Source organism: Dermacentor variabilis, chromosome 11 (assembly GCF_050947875.1).
Source record: "Dermacentor variabilis isolate Ectoservices chromosome 11, ASM5094787v1, whole genome shotgun sequence".
In the NCBI taxonomy this organism is placed as follows: Eukaryota; Metazoa; Arthropoda; class Arachnida; order Ixodida; family Ixodidae; genus Dermacentor; species Dermacentor variabilis.
Window position 1 is genome coordinate 1,235,511 of NC_134578.1, and position 27,700 is coordinate 1,263,210.

The following is a 27,700-nucleotide window of genomic DNA, read 5'->3' on the forward strand; positions in this document are numbered from 1 at the left end:
AATGAAAATGTTCCAACACGTTCTTTGATTTGGGCAAATACATCACTGTCACGGCTTGTCACCCGTTCGCCGTCAGTGCGAAGTCGTCGACGGGGTATACAAGCCGGTTTGTCGTTCCGTACTCAAGCGAACACAGTGAATGGGTCAGAGTCGGGAGAAAGAAAGAAAAAAAATTTATCTGACAACGACATGCAAATTTTAAAAAATATAACACAAGAACACTAGCAAACATGTACTTAATATAGATCAATGATGACGACAAAAGAAATACAACGAGCAATAACCAGTGGATATAAAGGCTAACACTACACACGCATGCCCTTAACAGTGGTCCACTAAGAAGAGTTAAAAAAACAAAAACAAGTGGTAGCCTATGCATGGCTGGGCAGCAGCAGCTAGTCCATAAACCATGTAGTTGACTGCACAGCTTTCCCGAAGAACGCTGGCGAGCCGATCTGGTTGCGGTGGATGCGATTGCTGTGATGCGTTTCCCGAGAGTCTGGATCTGACGACTACCCTCAAGCAGTTTGAGCTAACTTGAGGGGAGCTACCATGAGCTTCGTTGCAGACGTTGGTTTGTCGTCTCTTACGTCAACTAGCCACTCGCAGTTCAGACGTGGCTAGGCAGCCCAGGCGATACTGGACGGCACTAGCTTCTCGACTGCTTCTCAGCAGAGCGTAGGTTCAGCTTCTAGACTGCTTAGCTCAGTCTAAAAGCTGCGCTTAAATTTCCCGATTTCCCTTGGTTGGGGAACGGCAGATATTGGTGACGATCCATTCAAGTTCACCCAATTATATCACGACTTCTCCCAAGGCTTTGGCCGCGCACCCTTTAATTAGGGGCGAGGGAACGGGTGAACGGGTGGGCTCGGTGGCTGCGCCACAACGCTGTCACGTAACATGCTGGCTTTCACCATGCAGGTGATCACCGCCGTTGTTTGCCACGTGCTGCTGCCTCCACTGCAGATGGCTTGCATCGCGGGACCAACGGAGCATGCGCCACCACTATGCCGATACCCCAACCAGATCGACATCTCACCGACCTTGCCTTTGCTGAAGAAACCTAGGCCGCCTCTCGGGTACTGGACCCTCCAACCAGCGTGGGACCACACATCAAAAGTGACATTATCGAGTCCGTCTACTATAAAGGAGCAGCAACCATCGCGACTGCCTTGTGAGCTCGGTGGCTGCGCCACAACGCTGTCACGTAACATGCTGGCTTTCACCATGCAGGTCAGTGCAAAATACAGTCTTTTCAGTAAGAAATGTAGCAATTACTGTTTGGTGCAGCTCCCGAGCCCTCAGTGCTGCCTCGCTATGCTTAGTGAATGTGTGCATGCTATTCAGTCATTGCTGTTGCTGTCAGGCGATGTCGAAACCAATCCGGGGCCTAGTATAGCTGACGTTTTCGCCGAGCTGCAGAAGCTGACAGTTGGACAAAGCACGCTAATCACTGAGGTACAAGGTCTAAAGAATCAACTTTCGTGCACCGATGCAACACTAACAGATTTAAGTAAGCGAATTATGGAACTGGAACAACACTACCAGGCACTGATACCCCTGCGAAGCGAATTAGAAACTGTGTACGCTACTACCTCTGAAACTGGTCGCCTGGTATCTAGCCTAGAGAGCCGCATAGAGGATGCTGACAACCGTTCACGCAGAAGCAACCTAATATTGTATGGCATTCCTGACCCTAACCCTCCTGAAACCTTTGCGCAATCGGAAAAACTATTTATTGACAACATTCAAGAGCACATGAACATAAGCCTCGACCCGAAAGAAATTGAGCGTGCACACCGCCTAGGACGCTATTCACCAGGCCGTAACCGCCCCATCATTGGCAAGTTTGCATTCTATAAAACAAAAGAGTTGGTTTTGTCTAATGATCGCAAGTTAAAGGGGAGTAACTGCAGTATTGGCGAGGACTTTTCACCCGCTGTTCGAAATGCCCACAAACATCTTGTTCTTTTCGGCAAAAGCAAAGCGACACCTTTCAAGCTACGTTTCAAAACACTTGTCATATGATCCAAACGCTACGAATATGATGAATCATCTGAAACCGTAAAGGAGATTCACTAGCAATCAAAGTGCAATAGAGGTTCGCTTAACCCTCGCCACATCACCACAACGAATAATCTTTCTTTATCTGCCATTTTCACTAACGCCCGTAGTTTTCTTCCCAAACGCGAAGACATATCAAGTCTCGTTTCTTCTTCAGGCAGTAATTTACTTATTTTAACAGAAGCATGGCTAACATCGGAGATCAGTGATAATGAGGTATTATCCGACTTGCCAAACTTCGAAGTTTATCGCTGTGACCGCCAAGGAAGGCGAGGAGGGGGGTTTCTTATAGCATTTAGCAAGCAATTGCCCTGTACACCAATCGCGCCTCCTACTGGCCTTGAGATAGCCTGGCTACTTATCCGCTCTTTTCCACAGGCTGTCCTGCTGGGTGTTTGTTATCGACCACCTGTTAACAGCCCTGATTTCCCTGGAAAATTAAACAGCATTTTATGCCAGGTTACTGCCGCACATCCTAACGCTCATATTATTTTATTCGGTGGGGTGACTTTAACTTTCGTGGTATTGACTGGCATGACCCATCTTCAGCAGCATCAACTAATGCTGAAGCTAGAGACTTCACCGATGTCTGTTTGAACTTTAATCTTTCACAGCTTGTTTCTGAACCAACACGTGTATCGCTTGACTGTGCGAACATCTTCGATCTTATACTAACTAATCACCCCGACAGCTTATCATCATTAACCTTCCTTCCTGCTATCAGCGACCACAAAGTTCTTCACGCTACCTTTTTCTTTTCCGCACCACCACGTGCAACATATCGCAAAACTATCAGCCTGTACGATAAAGGAAACTTCGAAGCGATTAATGACGAACTGACTGCCTTTCTACCACACTTTCAATCAAGATTTTACGAGCGAACCACTCGTACAAACTGGACGCTGTTTAATACTAAAATTATTGAATTAGCTGACAAACACATACCGAAAATTACCTTCCGTCCAAACCGTTGGAACCCATGGTTCACTAACCATGTAAAGCGACTAGAAAATAAAAAAAGACTTTTTCGATCTGCCAAGCAAAGTACAAATCCTAACTCATGGGAAAAGTATTATTCTGCCGAAAAAATGTACTTATCCGCTGTTCGCAGCGCCAAGCATACTTTTTTTAACATCAATCTACCGAAAATACTCAGAGACAACCCCAAGAAACTCTGGGAAGTAATAAACCCCCCTCAAACTCGCGCCATAACTCTCGCTGACGATTCTGGAGATATCATGACTGATACCGACTGCGCCATTTCATTCAACGATGCCTTTGCCTCAGTTTTTACTAAAGATACTAGTTCTCCCCTACCATTAATGTCTAGTAACATAGTATCCGTAATGCCGGCCATCGCGTTCTCTGTAGATGGTATCTCCAAAATAATTGATAACCTCAAACTATCTTCATCCACCGGTGTCGATGGTATTAACTCGAAACTGTTAAAAAATACTAAGCATATCTCAGCCGCATTTCTGTGTCTCTTATTTTTTCAGTCACCTTTAACAGGTTACATCCCTTATGAGTGGAAAGTAGGAAAGGTCACTCCCATCTACAAGGGAGGCAACAGGAATAACCCACTAAATTATCGCCCCTTCTCCTTAACAAGTCTTCCATGTAAGATAATGGAGCACGTCATTTACTCACTCATCATGGACCATTTAGACGCCAACAATTTTTTTCATCCTGCTCAGCATGGATTTCGTAAGGGCTTTTCTTGCGAGACCCAACTAGCTCTTTTCCTTCACGACCTTCATACGAATCTTGACTGTAATAAACAAACTGATGCTATCTTCCTCGACTATGAAAAAGCTTTTGACAAAGTCCCTCACCGTCACTTATTACATAAACTTTTTTTCTTGAATTTAGACATGGATGTATTAAAATGGCTAGAAACGTTCCTCACTAACCGCGAGCAATTTGTTACTATCAACGACCAGTCCTCCGTAAACCTCCCGGTATCATAAGGTGTCCCTCAGGGGTCTGTTCTTGGACCACTTCTATTTTTAATATACATCAATGACTTACCCCTTCATGTAACTGGCAAAATTCGGATGTTCGCTGATGACTGCGTGCTTTATCATACCATTAACAATGACACTGATGGAGACAATTTGCAACAAAATCTCAACCATGTACAGTCTTGGTGTGCCCATTGGCTAATGACTCTTATTCCCCAAAAATGTAAACATATGTGATTCACCCGTAGTCGTACACCCTTCTTACCTTCTTACACAATAGCCAACAATCAGATTGAAACAGTCAAATCATTCAAGTACCTAGGCGTCATAATTTCCTGTGATCTTAACTGGGGCACGCATATCAACACCATAGTATCATCGGCGAACAAAACACTCGGATTTATGAGGCGCCACTTGCGTCATGCGCCTCAGGATGTCAGACTTGCGGCGTACAAATCACTTATCAGGCCTAAAGTCGAATGTGCGTCGCCAATCTGGAACCCATATCAAAAATATCTCGTTAACGCACTTGAGCGCTTCCAAAATCGTGCGGTAAAATACATTCATTCATCCTACTCATATTACGTAAGCATATCATCTTTAAAAGAGAAATCTGAGCTACAGTCTCTCTCGCACCGCCGTAAGATAGCCAGCGTTGCTCTCTTTCATAAGTTTTTCTACAGTTCCCTTAATCGTGAGCCATACATCATTCCACCCGCAAGAATATCGCAACGCGCTCGTCATCCACTCCAAGTTTTAAAACCACGCTCACACACAACTACCTTCTCTGCTTCTTTTTTTTCGCGAACAGCAACTGATTGGAATGCCCTTCCCCACCATGTTGTATATACAAATAATCACCATGTGTTCATTGCTGAGGTTGCTTCTATTTTGTCAAATTAATTACCATTTTGTACAAATTCATCACCTACTGTACGTATTTTATTGTATGCAATGTATCTAGCTTTTTTCAGATGTTACACTAGTTACTGAAATGATTTGTCCATTACCACTGTTTCTTCTCTTCGGCCAAATTAACTGTTGCTTTTTTATTCTAATTGACAATTTGACACGAGTATGCACTTGTTTGTACAAAGTATCTACCACTTTTCAAATGTTTCGTTTGTTATCATGTTGAATTTTTGTTACAAGATGTACCTCACCCCTTATGTAACACCCCTGATAAAGGGGCCTTTAAGGAAATAAACTGACCTGACTGACCTGATTCCCCCCCCTGCTATTAGAGGTCGCGCACTTTCATTGCACCACACAGATACACAGGCACACCCTTGAGTCCGTGGCGGACTTGCACAAATGTTATTAGTTCCCCCACCCGAATTACCGCTACATATGTGACACTACTTGACTTATTTATGACAAATAACTACACACATTCTTGCACAGCCGGAGTAATATGCAGAGTTGTCAGCGATCACAATTCCATATACATGTACATTGAAAATAACAATGCACGCCCAAAGAGCACACAGCGTGTTCAGTTCGAAGAAATAGCACCTAAAAATGTAGAACTTTTTAGACAGAGAGTAAATAATTTTGATTGGAGCAATGTGCTGTGCGAAACAGAAGCAGATCATGCATACAACTTATTCTTGAGTAGCTTTGTGAAATTATATAATGCATCATTTCCTTACAAGTACCTTACGCAGTAAAAAAAAATATACGTAAGCCCTGGATAACGCCAAGTCTACTTACTAAAATCCAAGCGAAGGATAGGATGTATAAGTTCTTGAAAACTCGCGATTCTGATCTCTTTAAAACATACAAATGCCTTCGTAATAAACTTGCGAGAGATATCGGAACCGCTAGAGATGAGTATTATTGCAATTTATTAACTCAACCTCTAAGACTGACGTGACGTGTAAAATGGTCAAAAAGTGTGCGTAATCCTCCCTCCTCATCAAACCAAGTTATGAAAATTAGTCAGAAAAATGAAGAATTGTCGGGCAGGAAGTTGGCTGATGCGCTTAATGATTTTTTATTGATCTCCAGAGAAATGATGATGATGTAATGGCTCTGGACTACATAAATTGTACCATAGATCAGACATGTTTCCTAAGCCCTGTAAATGAGTCCGAAGTAGAGGCCGTATTTCTTTCATTAAATAATGTCGGGAGCTGTGATAAAGACGGTATTAAGGTAAAACCTGTGAAATATGTTATTGGTGTAATAGCACCGTGTCTCACCGATATATTCGACCTTTGTCTGGCAAATGGTGTCTTTCCTCAGCAAATGCAGATTGCAAGAGTCGCAGCTGTTTATAAGACAGGTGACAAGCATGACTTTGCAAACTATACGCTTTTGTCAATACTACCTGTTTTCTCGAAAGGGCTTGAGAAAGTAATTTTGTCCCGGATGAATAATTTCTGTAGTAAGCATGATATACTGACACCTTCACAATTTGGTTTTCGGAAACACCAGTTCACCGAACTCGCTCTATTAGAACAAAAAGAATACATTCTTAGATCTTTTCATGACAGGAATTTAGCTTTAGGAATATATGTAGATTTTTCGAAGGCTTTTGATCACCTGAACCACAAGTTACCTTTAGAAAAAGCTTCAAGTATATGGTTTTCGAGGAACCATATACTTGATGCTTGATACTTGAACCATATACATAACCATTGATGCTTTTGAGTAGCTATCTCGGAAGTTGACAACAGTATGCTGAAATAAACGTCACCGATACAATGTTAAAACTCTCTCTTCCGGCGTGCTGCAAGGCAGAATTTTGGACCCTTTTCTTTTTAATATATACGTGAACGACATAACACAGATAGACAGAGAAATAAAAATGGTCATATATGCTGATGACACCAGCTTATTGTTTTCAGCCTCGTCTGCCTCGAACATGGTCATGAAAGCAAATACAGCACTTATACAGGTTGAGAAGTGGACAAAATATAACGCTCTAAAAATTAACACTTCCAAAACAAAGGCCATTATTTACCGTCTAAAAAACAAGGATGACCATATAAACGATGATATCATTCTTAATAAATTTAAAATAGAGATAGTGAATTCCTTTTAAGTACTAGGTGTACTTTTCAATGAGAAAATGACATGAGATGACACAAATTACCTAGCATCTAAACTAGAGAAAAGACGGGGAATGCGGGAGATGGCAATTCATGACGATGAGCAAAACGTGAACAAGGTGAATGCAGGAGCCAACGTTTCGACAAGTGGACTTGTCTTCTTCAAGGCGACATATGCTTTCCTCGCCACAGTATATATAGGTGGGGTTCTTCTAAAGGGGAGGGGGTGTGAGGCGGGAGCGCGTGGAAACGAGGGAAAGTGTGTTAGCGTGTCGAATTAGTAAAGGAACGCTGTGTACAAGGTCAAAGCCAGGACCCCCCCTCCCCTCACCCCAGTCTGTCAACCCACGCGCGTTAGCCGGCGTGTCAAGGGCGTCTGACACGCCAGCTGACAAAAAAAAAGAAAGAAGAAGAAAAAGCAGGGAAGAAAAAGGAAAAGGGGGGGGATACGCCAAAAAATCAAACTAAGTGTTGTTGCCTATAGCTTGAGGTTTAGCATAGCGAATAGATTCAAAAGCTCCCTTTGAAACGTTTATGCCTATTGGTTGCAATGTCTTGAACTTGTGGATAATGTATGATTCTCTGTATTTTCTTTCTCGTTCAGAACGGAAATTTGACTGTAAGATGTAGAGTTTAAATTCATCAAAGTTATGACCTGGTTGGTTGAAATGCTCGGCGACGGCTTTGGGAAGCTTTTTAGCTGTGTCCGCGCGATCTCCATTTAATCTGACGTTCATTGATTGTCCTGTTTCACCGATATATTGTTTCTTACAGAAGGAACATTCAAGCATATAAATCACATCCGAACTTGTGCAAGTGAAGCTAGATTTGACTTCATGTGTATAAATATTTGCGGTGCTTTTAATTTTAATGTCACTTTGAAGGTGCCTGCAGGTTTTGCACCTAGGGCGACAACATGCTTTTATTACGGGGGAATGCTGCTGGCGGACTTTTGCGTGCACTAACATGTCTTTAAAGTTCTTGTTTCGGCGATAGGTAACCCTGGGTACATTCGGGAACGCTTTTCGCAGACGCTCGTTACTTGATAATATTGGGTGGTATTTTCTTAGGATGTTGTTTATGTTTGGGAGTGCATTAGAATATTTTGTTATAAAGGCCGGCGGTCTGTCAGATTCTAATGTGGGCTGTCTCTTCGCCAATTCCGACTGTCTCTCCAATCTTGACGCGGTATCATAAGCTCTATCGAGAGCAACTTGGGGATAGTTCCTTTCTGCTAGCGTTGATCTAAGGTCATTTAGGTGGTGGATATAATCATGGTCTTCGCTGCAGATTCTTCTTATACGTTTAGCTTGTCCGACAAAAATTCCTTGCTTGCAATGTCGCAGGTGATGACTGTTGTAGTCTAAATGTTGCTGGCTATCTGTAGGCTTCCGGTAAAGTGTCGTTCTCAGTTTTCCGTTTTCTATGTAGACCGTCATGTCCAGGAAGTTGACCTGACTAGGAGAGTGGTGAGCAGTAAATTTAATACACGGGTGAAAGCGATTGAAATGGCTAATTAAGTTGGTTAAGGCGCTTGTGCCGTGTTCCCATATTATAAATATGTCGTCAATGTAACGAAGATAGGTGTGGGGTTTTAAAGGGTAGGATTTCAGCAGGTCTGCTTCAAGCTGTCCCATGAAAATGTTCGCAAACGTGGGAGCGAATGGCGTACCCATGCTAGTGCCGAAAATTTGCAGGTAGTGTATAGAATCGAATTCGAAATAGTTGAGCGTGAGAACTAACCTAAGGAGCGATAAGTAAACTTCAGGAGCGTGCGCTTGGGGATTGATTGCGAGGGATCTAGAAACGGCTTCAATTCCTTCACTCATGGGAATGTTGGTGTAAAGGGCAGAAACATCCAAAGTGACCAGAATAGCGCGGTCGGAAAGGATTTGGTTGGCATTGATGCCGTCGATAATTCGAAGGAAGTGCGGCGTGTCTTGAACGAAAGATGGGAGGGTGGTGGGTATGTTTGACAGGTGGTGATTTAAGAATTTAGATAGTGACTCAGTAGGAGTGTTGTTATTAGACACAATAGGCCGACCTGGGATTTCTGCTGTAAATATTTCTTCGACCGGAACTTTATGTATTTTAGGAAGAAGATAAAAGCGGCCTGCTGTTTTGTTTTTGGGCATCATGAAGCGATATTCAGATTGCGTGATTAGTTCCCTGGACCGGAGCTCCGCTATTGTGCTTAACACAATATTGCTGTAATCTGAGGTTGGGTTAGAGTCAAGTTTTCTGTAATGGGTGTGGTTGTTCAGTTGTTTAGAGGCCTCATTCTTGTACTTTTATATAGGCCAGATTACGATATTGCCGCCTTTGTCTGCTGGTTTTATTACAATATCATTCCTTTTCGCAAGTTCTTTAAGGATTTGGTGTTGAGCGGGCGTCAAATTTTTGCGTTTCCGGCAATGCCGCGTTGACTCTAAAATTTCCTTTGATATCAGTTTTAAGTATAAATCGAGGTCAGGGCACTGTTCGTTTTCCGGTGTCCACGTGCTAGGTGATCTAAGAGAGTCTCTATCTTCTTTTCCTACATCTGGTCTACCGAAAAAGAATTCCTTGACGCGCATGCGTCGTGAAAACTCTGTTATATCTTTGTGGAGTTCGTATTCGTTTACTGCGTTGTTCGTCGGACAAAACGTTAGACCACGTTTCAGGAGATCAACTTTTTCGGGGCTTAGACTCTGGGATATGTCTACTACATTAGTGCTCTGGATGTTCGCCTGTAGGACTGTCGGTGGAGCTACGTGCTGCAGGGGTTACATTAGTTTCTTTGGGTGGATCTGCAGCTCTAATATCTTTTCGCTGGTATTTATCTAGTAATTTTTCCTCCTTAGTTTGGACGAATTCATTAAGTTCTCTTCTTTCCGTTTCAGTTAACTTTATGCTGTCGAGTTGATCAGAGATTATCCTAAGTTGTTCTTTGCAGTGTTCTTCGAGAATGTCGATAAGGGAGAGCGATGCATTTTCTAGGACAGCATTCCACTTGAATAATAGCCTGGAGGGTAAAGAACCAAGGGCGCATCTAACCTTAATTCTGAGACCTTTTGGGATTTTCCTCTGTTCAATGCAGCTAGTGTAAGTTTTTAGGTGAAATCTGTAATTTGTTTGTTTGGCGATGAGCTTGCGGGATTGGAGGAAAGGGCGAGATTTGTTGTTGCGTGTGCTATCCCTAGTGCGTGGTAGTCATTTTTGTTTGGTTCGGGCAGACCTCCGGGGCGAAAAATCTTCAGGTGGTGTCTTTTTACGCCTAATTTTCTTGTCGAGGCCTGCACCGATGTCTGCCTGCGTATCGGTTTGCTTGTTAGTGTATGTAGCTGTTTGCGTGAAGGCTTCGCGGGTGGTTGTGGGCTTCCGTATGCGCGGATGTTGTAAAGGTGGTGTTGGTTCCGCGTCCAGCGTTTGTGTAGATGCTTCTTGGGTTCTAGCTTCGGTGGAACGTGCGTGCGAGCTGGTGTTGAAAATTTCAGGCGCGTGTTCCTGTGTTGAAGCTAACTGGGACGCAGGATCTATTGGTGTTGTAGGTTGCGTCGATTTAAAAGAGTTCCTGAGCCTGTACTTGATGTTGTTAGCCATTACCTTGACGCCAAAAAAATTGGGGTGAAGTCCGTCCCGGGCTAGCAGAATGTCGGGGTCCTGGTGTATTTCAGCGTGGTGGATGACATCGACGTTTTCGTGTTGGTTTCCAATGTCAAGAAGAAAATCATTGAGCTTACGTGCCCCTAGTGCGTGAGCTAGGAGTGTCGCTGATTGTTGAATAAGTGGTCTGTGTTTGTTTGCGATCCTGGGAAGTACTGTTGTCAAGGTGATTTCTGCATTTGGTCTGTTGGTGTGCAAATCGTTTATGAGCGTTTTCATGGCCTCAACTGTGTTGTAACCGGTGTCGTGGTTGAGGTCATTAGTCCCGCAGTGAATGAAGAAATGTGTGATGTGCTGTGGTGCTGCAGCAATGAGGTCTCGGATGGTGTGTGTTGTGGCGCCGCTCTTAAAGCTAATGTATGGTGAGTGTTGGCCTGGTGGGAAGTGTTCGTGTATGTACTTGTAGTGACTGTCTCCAATTAGTGCTACGTGTGAAAAGGAAAGCAGAGGGCGCTCACCTTGTTCCTTCATCTTCCATCGGTAGAAATCCAGAGAAAAGACGGGGAATGCGGGAGATGGCAATTCAAGACGATGAGCAAAACGTGAACAAGGTGAATGCAGGAGCCAACGTTTCGACAAGTGGACTTGTCTTCTTCAAGGCCAGCATCTAAACCTGGCATCTAAACTGTCACGTGTCATTGGATCGATTTACACTCATAAGCACCTCCTCCCTATAAAAGGTTTCACAGTTCATTGTTCTATTCCCCTCTAAATTACTGCCATTTGGTCTGGAGGCAAACATCCCTCACGAATCTACGAAAATTACACGTTCAGCAGAAAAGAACGCTCAGAATAGTACACAATATAGCATATGAACACCCATCTAAACCGCTCTTTATGAAAGACAACATAATGCCGATTCATGATCTGTACGCATACCGCTTAATTTCTGAATACATTACCGAGCTCAAAAACTCGTTAAAAAACTCGTCTTGTTCATTGCACAGCTGGCATCACTGCAGAAAAGAAATATCACGTACGTAACCAGAAACACCGATATTTGGCACATACATTCATTCAGAACAGGTTACGGGCAACATATGCTCCGAAACACCCTTCCATATTTCTTAAACCTGTGCCAATATTTCAATGTAAATCTCCAACACATTCTGCCAATAGAATTGCGTCATTTTGTTTCAGTTATACGCGAAAGGGTGTCACTTTTTGTTTGAAATGTACGACATGATCTTATGTACATCGCTTTGTTTTTTGGAATTGTACATTTATGTAAAAAATTTCATTTGTTTGTGCATTGTGATATTCCTTTCTGTCTGTGCTCATATGCTTGTACTGTTTGCCTTTTTTTATTCTAAACATCATGTATTTGTATCGGGGAGGCGAGAGCCCGTCAAGCTAGAAAACTAGCTTTTTCTCTCTGCCTCCCACATCCTTGGGATGGAAAATAATGGCATTATTATTATTATTATTATTATTATTATTATTATTATTATTATTATTATTATTATTATTATTTCATAATCTTCGGGATCGGCCCACGTATGGGGAGTGCTTAACCCGTGCTTCACCTCCGCCGCGCGTCGGCCCAGCGTCGGCTTTTTTCTACAGGCGGACACGATAGTCGGGTAAGAAGTCCTTGACAGCTTTGCTGAGAAAAAAATTCCTGCCCAAGCATTCCGTTTATATGGTTAACAAGCGAAGCTGAAACGTCCGGCCCCGGTGTTTATCACGAGGTTAAGTCCGACGGTTCATTAAACGACGGCTTAGTAGGCTGCCGGACACTCGGTACGCAATTGCGGCTTGCGCTCGGCTGCACGAACCTGCTATGGTACCCAGGCTGCAGCGTCGGCACGGCGTAGACGAGCTCGTTCCTGTTTCTGCTTGAGGCGTTGCTGATGGAAAGCTGCCTGCTCTTCAGGAGTACGTATGATGCGTGTCCTACCTATTTCAGAGCCTGAGAGAAGCTGCTGCGCGCGCGCTCGGCTGCGACGGGGTACAACGACGTCACGACTGGCGCAGCCAATCCGCCGCCCTTCCTTTTCTCGCGCATGCGCATGGAGTTGTGCCGGAGGAATCTTCGGCATACAGGCGACCGACGGACGAATCGGCTAGCCATACACAGCTTCGCTGTAAAAGACGTGAACAACAACGAAGGTATGTGTCTTTATTCAATCAATATAGCTATTGTAGCGCCCTACTACGTGCCACAATGGTCCGGTCACAAAAGACGACGAGTACAGGCCCAGCACGCTGATGGTGCGCGAGCAGTGGAATGGGCGGAATGAGGCCGCCCACGTTCCTGAGCACCCAGTGCACGTCACTGGAAAACACAACACCGTTGCCGACGCACTTTCTCGTGCCGCCATCCATGCAACGAACGATGGCCGACCGGTCATCGACTTCACGGCCATGGCTACCGCCCAGAGTGTCGACGCCGAGCTCTAGAGCAGTACCTCTTTGGTGTTTGAAGACATCTTGCTTCCTCACTGCGACATGCCCCTCGTTTGTGATAATTCGAGCGGTCGTCCTCGTCTTTACGTGCCTCGTTCATACCGCCGGGCCGTCTTTGATGCCCTCCATTTTTTGGCTCATCCTGGCATTCGCGCAATACAGCGACTCGCCACTTCTCGTTATGTGCGGCCCACTATCAATGTAGACGTTCGTCGCTGGTCACGTGCGTGCCTCAACTGCCAACAGTCTAAAGTGCATCGCCACACCGCGATTCCTCTTGGCACATTCCCGCCCCCGGAAGCCCGCTTCAGCCATCTGCATGTCGAAATTGTTGGCCCCTTTCCTCCCTGAGGGAACCAGCGCTTCCTGTTAACCTGCATCGACAGGTTCACCAGATGGCCTGAAGTACATAACAGCGTAGTCGATAGCCCGAGCACGCATCACACACTAGATTAGCCGCTACAGTGTCCTTTCCACCATTACGACTGACCGTGGTCGCCAATTCGACTCAACATTGTTCGCCAATCCGGCTACTAGGCGCTAGTCACATCAAGGCTACCTCTTACCACTCGATATCCAATGGGATCATTGAACGTTTTCACCGTCAACTGAAAGATTCACTCATGGCTTCGACTTTTCCTTCATCTTGGATCGAGCGCTTTCCTTTCGTTATGTTTGGCATTCACACAACTCTTCGCAGTGACTCTTCCACCAGCGTCGCCGAGCTTACGCTTGACACCACTTCACGAGTCCCTGGCGAATTCTTCAACGACTCGCCCACCGTACCTGCTGACGTTTCCCACCACGCTTCTCGTCTACGCAATGCTATGCGCACTGTCATTCCCCTCCAACAACCACTTTTTCCCAGCGTGTATATGTCAGCCCTGGCCTTCAGAACTGCACGCACGTCTTTGCGCGCCCCGACGCTGTGTGTCCTCCCTTACGGCTCCGTATGATGGTCCGTTCAAAGCACACCACGTGCACTTCCTATTGCTGATCAACGGCCGGGAAGATACGGCCCCTGTCGACTGTCTGAACCTTGCCTATTTGGACTCCAACGCTTTAGCCAATTCTGCCACATTCCCTCCCGACCAGGCCTGTAGTGCATTACTACCTGCCACAATGGTCCCGCCACAAAAGGGCGACGAGGACACGCGCAGCACGCTGACGATGCGCGAGAAGTGGAATCGGCGGAATCAGGCTCCCGCCTGATTGAGCGGGCTCGGCTAAAAATATAATTCGTGGACACCAGGCACCAGCGTCTGTCTGGTTTTAGAGCGCAGCTCTTTGGCGTCCGTTCCTGGGTTTCGCGTCGTCGTCGGCGTTGTCGTCGGCCTCGTAACCAGCTCCGCCCCCCTTTCATCCCCCCAGCGCTAGCAGCGACCGACTGATACCGCTGGATGCCGCTGACGCCGCTAGAGAGTCAAGATAACGTGACTGCATAGAACACCGTCACCGCCATGCAGAAAGAGGAGGAAAGGGTCCCCCCCCCCTGTTCTTGTGTGGCGGATAGGGTGCTCTTCAGTTGCCGACGCGCCGGTTATTTCACGTAGGCCCCGGCACGTCGACGAATACGTGACCACCTTCCCACGGCTAGACCTGGTTCTTAGCGCTGCGGAAGCGAGGGTATCATATTGTTTGTGTCGGCATCGGCGGCGTTGTCCCTGAAACCAACTCCGCAGCTGGGGTTGACTCACTATCGGCGTCAGCGGCATCAGTCAGTCGCTGCTATCTCTTCCCTCCTCCCTTTATCGTGTTGTCCGCTTGCTGCGCGCGCTTCTGCCCCCATCGTTTGCCGCTGGGTGTACACGCCGCCCCCCTCTTCCTGCGAGTCTCCGGTTGTCAAAGCGCCGGCTCGAACTTAATTCCTTTCTTCGCTCCTCCTCCAATGCAACCCCTGTGCGGTGGCAATCAGAGAGCCAGATCGGTGGCGGCGGATCTGTATATGTGCACCGCCCGAGCCGAAATTGCCGCTGCCGTTCGCCCTGTGCGGTGGCAATCAGAGAGCCAGATCGGTGGCGGCTTGACATAAAGACAAACAGCAATTTCCTAACACTTATGCGGGAGAACATCCCGTTCCTCTCGCTCGTAACGCGTCCCACGGCTGTGACAACCTCGCGAGGCACTTGTATAGATCTCGTCTTTGAGAATCAAGCATTGGTGTACCAAGTCGAACATATATCAGTCTATTTCTCCGACCACAAAGCTTCCTTCATGACTGTCAAGAACTGTTAGTGGAGTCTTTGTTAAATGAATACGTGTGAAAAAAAAAATTCTGTGATAGCGCATACATGTGTTGCTCGATTTCTTTGCCTCAATCTATCGAAAAGGTGAAACAGCTTATTTGCTGCGCTCAAATTTCGCATCAGGAAGTAACGTAATCGTCGGTAATTTTTTTCTTAAGCCACATTATCACACAGTACAGCTACGCTAGTCATCCTTCTTCACAGAGTGGAAGGCCACTGAATTTTTCCAGAACCTAGCCATATACAGATTCGCTGTAGAAAGTAAAAGGCCCTTCCACTCTGTGAAGGACGACCAGCGAAGCTGTTATGTGTTCTTCTAAAATGACGAAATTATATATATATATATATATATATATATATATATATATATATATATATATATATATATATATATATGCGATTAAAGCCCGCGTCTCGGGCTTTAATCTCGGGCTTGCTACGACGGGCCTTAGCGTCGTCCCGCCGGCGCTGCCTTTCCTGGTTCTGCTCACGCCGCCGTTCTTGTCGTGCACGGTGCGGGTCCTCGTCGGTCGGCACAAGCGGCGGGCCAGGCTCATCGGCGGACGCACGATCAGCCTGAGCGGCTTGCTGCCGTCGGCGCGCTCATTCTCGCTGTCGCTTCCGCCGTCGTTGTTGGACACGTTGCTCTTCCGTGCGCACGATACGCGTCCGGCCCATGGAACCGCTCTAGAAACTCTGCCGATAAGGTCGCTAGGGGACACTGACGTCACTCTATAGACGAACACACACTGTAAGATACGTGCCTTTACGTTTACTACGGCCTTTACACGGACACGGTTGCTACAGCGGCGGCGAACGAGCGCCGCGCCAAGAACAATGGGTCATCAATCACTCTACTTCACACTTGTGACTAGCGGATGAACAATGGGCCATCCATCATAGATTTTGACACTTACGCTAATGAACCTACAAGACTAGAATCTTTTACTCTAGCTCTGCAGACGAAAATTTTGCTTTGTCGACGCGACGGTGTAAACGCACGGACGCAGAAATTTAACCCGGGTATCCATATACAGCTTAGCTGTAAAAAGTTTTAACACGGCCTCCCCTTTACGACGACAGAAGAGAAATGAAGTTCTACGCTGGAATGATGAGCGGCAAGGGAGCCAGATATGGAAGCAGACAACGACGACGACGAACGCACGAGCATAGGCACGGGCATGTTCGAACGGTTGAGCCGAGGCGTGCAAACGAGTCAGCTATGGAAGAAGATGATGATGCTCGAGCAATTTCTGATATTAGTTGTTGATGATGATCATGACGATAATTTCCTCTTGCCAATGAAGGGCTCATCACGCCCTTAAAGGGACACTAAAGGCAAATATTAAGTCAAGCTAAAGCTATAGATTAGTGTTCGAGAATATCTAAGGCGTAATTGCGAACAAAGCCTTAATGCTCGAGAAATCGAGGTAAATGCAGGTCATGATTAGAGACTTTTTCGGGACTTTCAAGCCCTTGCCCGATGACGAAGGCACTCCTCAGTTAAATTGTGTCACTAGAGAACTCAACCACTCGTTGCAAAAAACATCCTAGTATTGTATCATAAGATGAAATAAAATGCTACTTGACCACTTCTATTTCAATTTTACGAAAAAAGAACTTTTACGAAAGGCGTCGCTTTCGCTCGACTCTGTACCACCCACGCTTTCGCGTTTCGGTAGTTTCGTTGTCGCGCAGTGCTGCGCTGGTTTTGCTGGCTCGCGAAACTCACACAAACTGCAAATAGCAAAGAATTCAACTTCCATGTGATGTCGCGGGGTGCCCGAACCGTCTACGCCACTTGGCCGAAAAGCAGCTGCAGCTACAGTGCACTGCAGCAGCGAATCCGCCGCTCTGACTCAGTGGCGTAGCTAGGTCGTCTGGCACCCGGGGCCCATAGGTCTTCTATCACCCCCTCCCCGGGTGTAGCCGGCGGAAGGAGGGGTGTCTTCAGACATATATGACACCCCCCCCCCCCGCTCACTGGCCCCTTGCACCCGGGGCCCACGGCCCCCCGGCCCCCCCTGTTGCTACGCCACTGCTCTGACTTCATCTGTATTGGCCCGGTACCGCCATCTGTCGGGCGCCATTTTACTCACCGACAGCAGCAAAGGGCGGTGATGGCGTACGCAATGTCACCACTACTCAAGTTAGGTGTAGGGAGATTTGAATTTCGAAAAAGGTATTCGGACCCTTCAGATGCAATTTTCTCGTAAACTGAGTTTTTCTTGGCACAAACAAGCGTTGCGAGATTTCTGGAATGGTATTTAAACAGTCCACGTCGACGTAATATTTGCCTTTAGTGTGCTCTTAAAGGGACACTAAAGGTTACTATGAAGTCAAGTTAAAGTGATAAAGCAATGCTCTAGAACGTCTAAGGCGTCAATACAATCGCGAACAGAGCTTTAGTAACTGAGAAATTGAGGTAAATGCATGACATGACTTGAGACCCCCCAGCGACATACCGATACTAGCCCGACGACGAAGGCACTCCTCATCATAATTTATGTCACTAGAACTCAACTACTCGAATTAGAAAGATCATTTCATTAGGTTATAAAACGGAAGAAAATGCTACTTGTTTATTTCTGTTCCATTCTAAAAAAAACATTTTGACGTTACCGTTCAGTAGCACTGTGTGGGTTGTCGAAAGGTTTCGTTTTCGTTCGACTCTGCGCGCTCGACTCTGCACCGCGCGCTCTTTGAAGTTTCAGTTCTTTCGTTATCGCGTCGTGCTGCGCTGGTTCTGCTGGCTCCCGAAACTTGCATTTTGAACAAGCAGCGAGAATGCCACGTCCACATGATGTCGTGGGATGCGCGAACGGTCCGCGGAACTTGGCCATGGACATTGTAGTGGCGAATCCAACGTTACTTATCACTTTGTGCCAACGAGTGAACCTTTCCGTTCGAAGTGGTTAAGTGCCGTACCTCTTCCACAGCGCGTTGGCAAAGAGCCGAAAAATCGCATAGTGTGCTCGCTGCACTTTGGTCCAGAGGATTACGAGTTCAACGCCGACTTACTGAAGTCGTGTGGAGTGCCCTTCAAAGCAACGCTTCCCGTAGCGCCGTTCCATCGGTCTTGCCTGCATTCTCCGAAGTGCAAGAACAACTGCAGGTCGAAGACGGGACGGTGAGGGTGGCATTTAGTTTTCACGAAGGAAAAGCTACAAATGTGCGAATATGTACAGCCATAACATACAGTTGCCGTCGTAGTAGCACGCAACGACGCCGGCAGCGCGAGCCCTCAGCAGCAGGTCACATTCATCAGTGCTGAAATCGCTGAAGTCGAGCCCAGCATCGCGAGGCAATGTGTCGTTGTCAGGGCCGTCCATTGCAATGAGCGTCAAAGTTGGCGTCATAAAATAACCAGCTTATCGTCGCGCGCTTTCCCTTCCGCTAGCCACCATAGTTCCGCTTTCTTGGCTCTGTTTCTGGCCGCGCGTTTGCGTTTTGAGCAGAAATGCCGTAGCGCCGTCTGCGGGCGCCGTTTTACTCACCGACGGCGCAACCTGACTATGACGTCACCACTCCTCGTTCGGAGGGCGGGCGATTTGAACTGCGCTAGAGGTACGCGGATGCTTCAGAACGCATTTGCTCTTAAAGTGAGTCACTCCTTCGCATGAAACAAGCGTTTCGAGGCTTCCGGGATGGTATTTCAACAGTGCACGCTGACTTAATATTAACCTTTAGCTTCCCCTTAAGTAATGAGCGGCAACGGCGCCAGCCGTGGAAGACGACGAACGCGTGAGCAGTGGCACGAGCTCGTCCGTGGGTTGTTCGAAATGCCCTAACCATGTACAGCTTCTGTGTAATAATGATATTAATAATTTTGAAGGTGACGATGACGAACCTTCGTAATGGGAAAGCCGGGCACCTGGAGACTTCAAAAGGCAGGAAAGTTATGCGTGGCATCGTGCTGCGAGCGCTATAAAATTACAGTAAAGGCGCTCTGGCGCCGTTTTAGGAAACTAGTTGAAACTGCACCAGATGGGCCCCGCTGATCCCGCCAAAAATTTTGCAGTGTACAACTTACGTACCAGACAATGCCCGCTTCAAGTGCATGCGCAACAATGGTGGCCGTGTTGAGGTCTTTTGTGATGACTCCTGCCGCCAGTCCATAGTTTGTGGCATTCGCCCTCTCGATGACCTCGTCGATGGTGTTGAACTTGAAAATACTCTGGACAGGTCCGAATATTTCTTCCCTGCAGAGGCATTTACACAGTTAAACAAACCTGGCTGCGCCTTTTCACGTCGGACAAGCACGGAAGAATAGTTTGCAGACGTGGTGCTATGTGAGCAATCTTTCGGTATGCTCTATGCTCAGCGCTGCTAATAATGATAATCCATTTTTTATACAATGATACATGTTACAATTAATTTCCGTAGGCACGGTTCAGTTCAGTTTGCGAGTTCGCGAGGCTAAATGAAAAAAAAGTAAAGCAGATTAAAAATTCTAGAAATATAAACAACCATTTCATAGATATCCCTGTGCTTTAAGTTATCTGTGAGGCGAACTAATATCTTTGTTTTATGGAGAAATCATACATAGTGGGACACGCGCGTTTTGTAGGATTGGCCAAGAAGCCGTGGCATATACTAAGTGGCAATATAAATAAAAGAAAATAAAGTAAATCAAATAATATAACAGTGTAACATTTTAATGAACAGACTGCTGTGCTCTAGAGGAGCTTGCGAGCCGACATTACAGGTGCAAGCTGCATAAATGAAGTTATGTTTTATTGCGCCGAAGAGAGTTGGACAAACGTGGTCAGCGCACGAGGTTTGCCTCAGCGACTTCGCGGGCACATTCATACAATTTTTTGTTTATCTAGGTCCGTTAGATTCGCCTGCACCACTGTGAACCATTTCACGGCGGTTCATGAGAAGTTGAGAAATTGTGCAGCTCGATTTCTTCGGTGCAGGCGCGATTGTCAAGGTGCAGACGCGGTGCAAGCGTTTTGTTTTCTTTCCGACTAATGTAGACGGAGTGAGTAAGTGTGAGATGTCCTGAACTGCTGGTATAATCGGTTTTTGAGCGGTAAGTACACCCGCACTTGCGCAGACACAGCAGACGCATGTAAGCGGGGTTTTAAAGTGCAACTCAGGCGATTTTTGAACCCTGTTAAGGTAATAGAATATTTATGCTCCCGAGACACCCCTGTCACTCGTCTCATAGTAGAACTATTTCGCAAATTCGAAAATATTTTTAAACAAGCAAGAAAGCGCAAAAACGAAACCTGACTAAGCAGCCGAGCGAACCTCTTCGTGTGACGTCACGGGTGTCTCCAGCGAGGAAAGCGCGCAAGGAATGCCGGTCTCACCCGCTTGCAGCGAAGAGTAAGCGTATTTCTTTAGATCACTATCTAGAGCAGACGCTCGGCTGAATCGTGGCTGCGCCGGATCTGACTGCGTCGGACAAGGTCAACGGCACCAGTTCTTCGGATCTGTCGAATATTGACAGGCATGATTCTGACGAATTCGATAGCCACCAATTGCCGTTCGCATTCGACCCGCAATCACGAGAGCCAGGGCCCGTGCGCTACATGTCGTGCTGCAACATGAAGACCAAGGGTAGCCCAAACCACTGATATTATACGTGCTACTTGCTATTTTAGGCTTTATACACCTCTCAGGGAAACGCTTTGCATGCTCACTGTAAGATGTGGAGCACGACTCGCAGAAACGCCGCTGACTGTAAAAAGCACCAAAGGGTGAGTTTGTTTACATGGATCGGCAGGTGCAGCGACTATTCGTCATTCGCTTGAGATATAATACTAGCCGCTCATCCTTGACATCTAATAATGTCAGAACATATCAAACAAGGCAGATTTGGTGCATGTAAGCACCGCTGCATCACTCTGAATTGCGCTATGAGCGACCACGCACCTTCGAAAACAGCGGCCGGGAGACTGTAGTAGGGGAGCGTTATGCTGCCTACTTATCATTCTTTGCATTCTCTTCGTGCACACAATATGTTCCGTAAGGTGGACATAGATGACGACTTTGCGCGTGTGATTGTTTATTGAGAGAACGCGTAGTTTTCTCGCAGACACGCCGATGACAGTATAAACAACGTTGCGTTAAGAACGGCCAGCTGCAGTGCAAGTTTTGCCAACCAATTGCGACTGTGGAGGCAACATTTCGGGAGCGTCGCCGCACACCTCTAGTCACGGCGTGACTAAGTCGACTGTGTGTGAACAATAATACGAGCGTCCTCGACTCCCCGTCGCTGGAGCCGAGTTTGACGAAGTCGTCATTGTAACTAAACGGGCTCGGCGGACCAACTATTGTTAATGAGCCGCGGGAACGTCTACTGACAACCCTACCCACGCGCCGACCAAGACGTCAGACAATGGGCGGCCGGCGGGCGCGCTGCAGTTCGGGGAATAAATGCCCCTACGGTGCCGGGTCGTCTCCCCTACGGTGCTTCGTCTCCCCTTCGGTGCCTGGTCAACTCGCCTACGGTGCTTGGACGGCCGTTTCCGTCACCTGGGTATCGGGAGAGCACCGAGTGTTTAAAAACTGCTGTTGTGCGGCTGCTCAGGACACTCTCTCTCAAGCAGTCATGTTAGACTGATGTACTTTCTCAAACAGTCATGTTAGACTGATATAAATACTGTAAATAAACCCATATTCCTCGTTCTCGATGAGAAGCAGTCCTTCCCTTCATCAACGTCCTCAGCGTGGATAAGTTGGACGACGGCATGGGCCAGCTACCTTCTAATTCATGCCCGACTCCAATCCTGACAACGGATCACGAGCGATGGGATTGAACCCCCAATCATAACAGTTGGCAGCTGAACGAGGCGGTTGTTGACGCTGCTGTATCGAAGGAGCCTACGCTCGCTGCCCATTTAGGATACGAGTTAAGCAGTGCAGCTCGGAAGCCAAATCATGAGTCGGCTTGAGAATAAGTAAAAATAGACCCATCTTCGTAGTCGCATTTAATTTAGGGAAGTGCCGTTGAGTGCGGCGGGCAGCTTTCCGTCGAAAACGGCAATGTACCGATGTCGATACTGCTCCGTGTTGTCGCTTTTTGTGTGTGGACTGTACGAAATGAGGAATGGTTTATTTCAAATCCGCACGGGCAAAACTGAACCACAGAAGTAATTTTCTTCATCCTGATGGCTTAATTAGCTTCAGGTCAGTCGCTCAGGTCCGCCAGCAGCAGACGCATGAACAACGCGACTGTGACATATAGGCTTCACCTCGGATGAACGCGATCGGAATAGTCTCAAATCGTGTGTGCGCATTGCGAGGGCTGAAGTTCGTGCAGCCAACAACGCAACACCACTTGCCCCCCCCCCCCCCCCCCCGCCCCCATCACTTGCCCATCCACAGGGAACGCTAATTCTCGTGACAGCAACTTCTGACGCGAAGCGTGCACTAGCTCACGATCGTCGATTCCTCCACGCGCTCGTCCCTGTTGTCTGCATGATCCCGGCATGCTCTGAGCGGGACTCTCCTGACGTCATACTCAATGTTGCCTGTAACTGAGGAACAGGTAAGGTAGGGTGTTCGAGGCAATTTATTAAATTCACTTGTAAAAATCTGTGCAGCTCTCAAATCTGCTTTTTTTGAGGACATGACGGCTGGGGGCAGAGGAACGTGCCCAGCGAATTTCATCGACATCCCTTTGACATCGAAAAATCGCCGGAGTTGCCCTTAACGCCACTTGCGCATGTCCGCTGTGTCGTCTGCTGTGCGGCTGTTTCGCACAAGTACGTCTGCACCAAGTCGGCACCGACAGTATAGAGAGGGAGCCGCAAAATCGTGAACCAGCCCTGCACTTTTTCTGCGCCTTTTGAAACGAACGTCGTGGTTCAGAGGGCGACGTTACTGCACCGCTGAAACAAATGGCAGTGTGCAGTACCTCGTGAACTGGTTCAGGTGGTGCTGGCGAATCGAACGTGCCTTATATCTACAAATATATTATTCGTGACATCAGCCCCTGCCAGGAAAGTCTAGGAGGGTTGGCAAGGAAAGCATCGTCTAAAAAAATTGGGGCAGCGCGATAAAAAAGCGCTGTTTAACTACAACATCGCCACCTCACTTTAGCTCTGCGCAATGGTGCAGTCTGTCGATAATCACAGGCCCATTTAGAAGCTGCGCTAACTGTAACCTGCATACTAAATGATACGTTTTAGCGCTAGCGTACCTGGCGATGGTCATGTCATCCTCAACGTCTGCGAAAACGGTTGGCTGAACAAAGAACCCGCGCGTGCCGAGCCGGCGACCACCACAGCGTAGCTTGGCACCCTCGTTTTGTCCTATCTCGATATAGCCAAGGATACGATCCAGTTGGGTTTCGTCGATCTGCGCAGAGAAATCACTAAGCATGAGAAAGTGTTGCGTGTAAGTGCTCTTGCGGTGGTATAAGCTGGGCTCTTGTAATTATACCCCCCCCCCCACCCCCCCACACATACACTTTGGTCCCAGCCTCTCGACCATTGCATGCGAGCTGACAGATGAGGAGTATATAGTCCGCCAGCTGAATTCGACGGACTGTCGCAAAGCCGTCACAAAGCCACCGGTAAGCGGCGGCTCTGCATCAAGGACATACCTGAGCACCCTGTGTGCACCGTTCGTCGAATGGGTCCCCGACCACCCTCTTCTTGGCGAGCTCCACGGCCTTGGCCACAAACTGGTCGTACACATCGGTGTGCACGTAGGCCCGCGTGGCGGCGCAGCAGATCTCGCCCTGGTTCCAGAACACGGCCTCGTGCGCCAGGTTGGCGGCCAGGTCCACTGGGCCAAATGGATTCCCGCAAAGAAATGGATGTGTGCTTATTCAGGGCACTCAGCTGTCTGATTGCGCACAATCAATTCTCGAAGTCTCGAGAATTTGATGTGACAATTATTCGCCTAACTCACCACACTTCGTCCCCTGTCTCGGTGTTTTGCGCCTTGCAAAGTTCTCAAAAGGCACGCCAGGCAATGGCGATGGTGATGGCTACGAAGTATGATTATGACAACAGCGGCATAAGACGACGAAGATGATTGCATAATGAATAACATGGCGTGATAACGGCGACGATGATGAAACATGTGACCTTTAAAGTGCAAATATCGTACTTCCAGTATTATTCAGAGAAAAGACAGGGAATGCGGGAGATGGAAATTTACGACGATGAGCAAAACGTGAACAAGGTGAATGCAGGAGCTTGAACAAGTAAATGCAGGAGGCAGTATTATTGCATTACATGGACGGCTACACTGCGTAAGATCTGCGGTATTGTAAAAAAAAATCACACAGAAACTCCTTTGGGAGTTCCCTAAGTATCCGCAAGCATTGTACCATTTGCTCATCTCCACGCAGCCCGGTGTCATTATCAATGATATGAGGCTTGATCAGGTCAGTACAAACGACAGTGCTGCGGCGACATGAATTGGTGCGGACGGCGGCTCAAGGAGCATTGATGACGCAAGCAAAGTACTGCAGGTGGCGGCGCCAAGTGCGCTGATGACCAGTGGCGTAACGTTGGTCGATGGCGTAGCAAGAAATTTCGTTCGAGGGGGGGGGGGGGGGCTCACCCTGTAGCTAGGCCTCCTCCTTATAAAATTTGTCAAGGGATCAAATACATTAATGATAACTGCATTGCCAAAGATTCTGAAAACGAATTCTTAAACGCTACGCACTGTCAAGACAAGTAAAATATAATTTTTTGATAATGGAACATACTCGTCTGTCCCAAAAATAGTACCCGAAACAACTGATATCAAAGCTTCCATGTTTTTTGTCTATTCAATAAGTAAACAAAATATCACACGAACTTTGGAACTACATCATTTCGAAACCAGCACATCAGTGCATGCCACTGATATGAAAAATGTTAAGATCACGAAATTAACAAGTCGAGGACAAATATTTTAATGAAATTTTGTCATTCAAGACCCTTCTTTATATTTTTGTACATATGCGACCACCAGCAAAAAATCTTAATGACGCTGTCCTTTGTTAAGATGTATTGCGCAGGAGCAACTGTCACCGGTCGTGTATTGAGTAATTGCACCGAAATTATAGTCTCAACAGACAGCACATACAAAAAGCAGGAGTTATACGAAATATATATATTGTGAGAATTATTCATACACTTCATATTCTCACCTGTACATACTCATCATCACCGTTTGAAGCCTGGTGGTGGGGCTCTCACTCGGGAGAATAAAGAAGGGACTGGCTTCCTAAACTTTGTCTCACAAGTGGTGGAGTGTGGTGTCCGGTTTCTTCGTCCTCTCACTTCCGGTCTCTCTCCAGTTTCACCTACGCTACATCTCTGGAGCTCCGCTGGGGTCGCCGCCTCTATACCAACTGCACTCGACCGTGTCCCAAGACCAGCAGACTAATACCACGACATCCACCTTGCCTGCTCCTGCGGGAACCCCTTCTTGGACGGTCACGACCCCTCTGAAGGATCCACCGGTGTTTGCTGGACTTCCAGACGATGAGGCTGAAGACTGGCTGGAGCTATACGAGCGCGTGAGTGAATTTAACCACTGAAACGAATCTGCAAAACTTGCTCCCCCCCCCCCCCCCCCCCCACGTCGCCTTCTACCTAACCGGCGTCGCAAAAACTTGGTTTTACAATCATGAGCTCGATTTCGTCAACTTGAGCACCTTTAAACACCACCTACGCCAGATTTTGGCGAACTCGTCTGTCCGCACCGATATCTCCAAGAAGAAGCTCGCTGAGCGTGTTCAGCACTCCGGCGAGTCGTACACTTCGTACATAAGGACGTCCTCGCCCTCAGTCGCCGCGTGAACACCTCGATGGCAGAGAGTGACCGTGTGCGTTACCTGCTCAATGGTATTTGGACGACGGCATTAAAGGCGTTTGTAGTGCTGAACCCCGCTGCCGTCGCAGACATCATCAGTACGTGTCAGCGTCTCGATGAGCTTCATATGCTCTGCTTACACCCTGACACATCTGATTTCAAGGTCTCCAACGACAGCGAACTATGTGCCTTGATTGGCTCCATCGTCCGTGAGGAACTGCACGCCCAAGCTTCGTCAACCCCTCCTGAGTAGAGTCACTGGAAAAAATTTCAGAGTACCACAAAGGTCGGGATTTGACTGGCAACACTGAGCGGCCACCGCCATATATCTTCCAAGCCGACTGCGTCGCGGGAAGGCCGCCGTGTTGGAAGAGCTTGATATTCGGTGACACATCGGGTTGAGTGTTTACTGAAGTACAAATACTTTGTGCCTGGAGATAATGGTTGCTAAGAACGAAAAGAAAATGTTATTTTGTGCGAAGTAATGCAGCCGGTGGTTGTTTTACACGCCGATCGTGTTTACTGCTGGAACTGTGCTACAATTGTGGGCAGCAGGTTAGCGCTGTTAGGGTGGCTAGAATAGACCCTAGTGCTGTTATCGGGAGCTTATGCACGCGTTTTTTTCTCCTTCAGCGGAGCGAGCTACGAAGGAAACATTTCGTCACTTAGAGCCGCTACGAGGCAAGCTTGTGCTTTTGGGCATGAACATCGTGGACCACCGCCAGCTTCTATTGAATGCTTCCAAGCAGGACGAAACTAACACCTGACAGTGTCACAGGTACGCACGTTCATTGTATAATTTCACAAGCTAAATCGGATACATTTAATTTAGTTTGTAATCGGATACCGCGCGTTCTCGACTCTACCGGGTGACTTCGTCCGCCGTATACGCACGACACACATGCGATTGCCGTGTGCGCACCACCGGTGTTTGGCCATGATCGTAAGACGATCTGTGCACAGCAGGTGTAAAAACCAACTTCGATGACCATTTTGTGCACTAAATCTTGTGGAAGGCCAATATGAGCCATTTGCGTGATTACAGCAACGTATATGTACTTCTGTACACTGATAATGAGCGACAGTTTGCTACATTGCGATTTATGAACGCGGCTGTCTAGTGCGTTCATGAGCAGCTACTCTTCTCAACCTATTTATGACTGTTTTCTTAGACTGCCAAGATTTGCTGCCTGAGTAAAAAAAAAAAAAAAAGGCAGGAACGCCCGCGGGTGACGCCGCACTTTCTTTTTTACGTTACATGGGCGATGTATAAAATTCTTGTGTTTTTAGAGCGGTTTATGTAACATGCATAGTGGCAAAGTGAAACCAAAGCTACTGGGTGTTCTGTTGTTTTTTATTTCTTGTTATGCATCAAGCACAACATTATTTGGGTATGCACCGTAGCATTTCAACATAAAACATAATATGTATGCTGACTTCAGTTCATCGCATGTGCTCGGCTTACAAGCTCAAAATTTGAACCATGTGTTGTGAATATCACCAGGCCGTTGCTTTCATCCTCAAAATGCGTATGTATAAA

The 27,700-nt window shown here is 47.1% G+C and overlaps 1 protein-coding gene across 1 annotated transcript in view; it reads right to left on the minus strand.

Annotated features, from left to right (window-relative positions):
• LOC142564891 (aldehyde dehydrogenase, mitochondrial-like) overlaps nucleotides 1-27,700 on the minus strand; it is a 158,877-nt gene that overhangs the window by 22,396 nt on the left and 108,781 nt on the right. Inside the window, exons 8-10 of the mRNA XM_075676083.1 lie at nucleotides 23,948-24,132; nucleotides 23,543-23,700; nucleotides 19,422-19,586 (exon numbers count right to left, since the gene is read on the minus strand). Coding sequence (XP_075532198.1) covers nucleotides 19,422-19,586; nucleotides 23,543-23,700; nucleotides 23,948-24,132 — 508 coding nt within the window. The remainder of the gene's footprint in view (nucleotides 1-19,421; nucleotides 19,587-23,542; nucleotides 23,701-23,947; nucleotides 24,133-27,700) is intronic.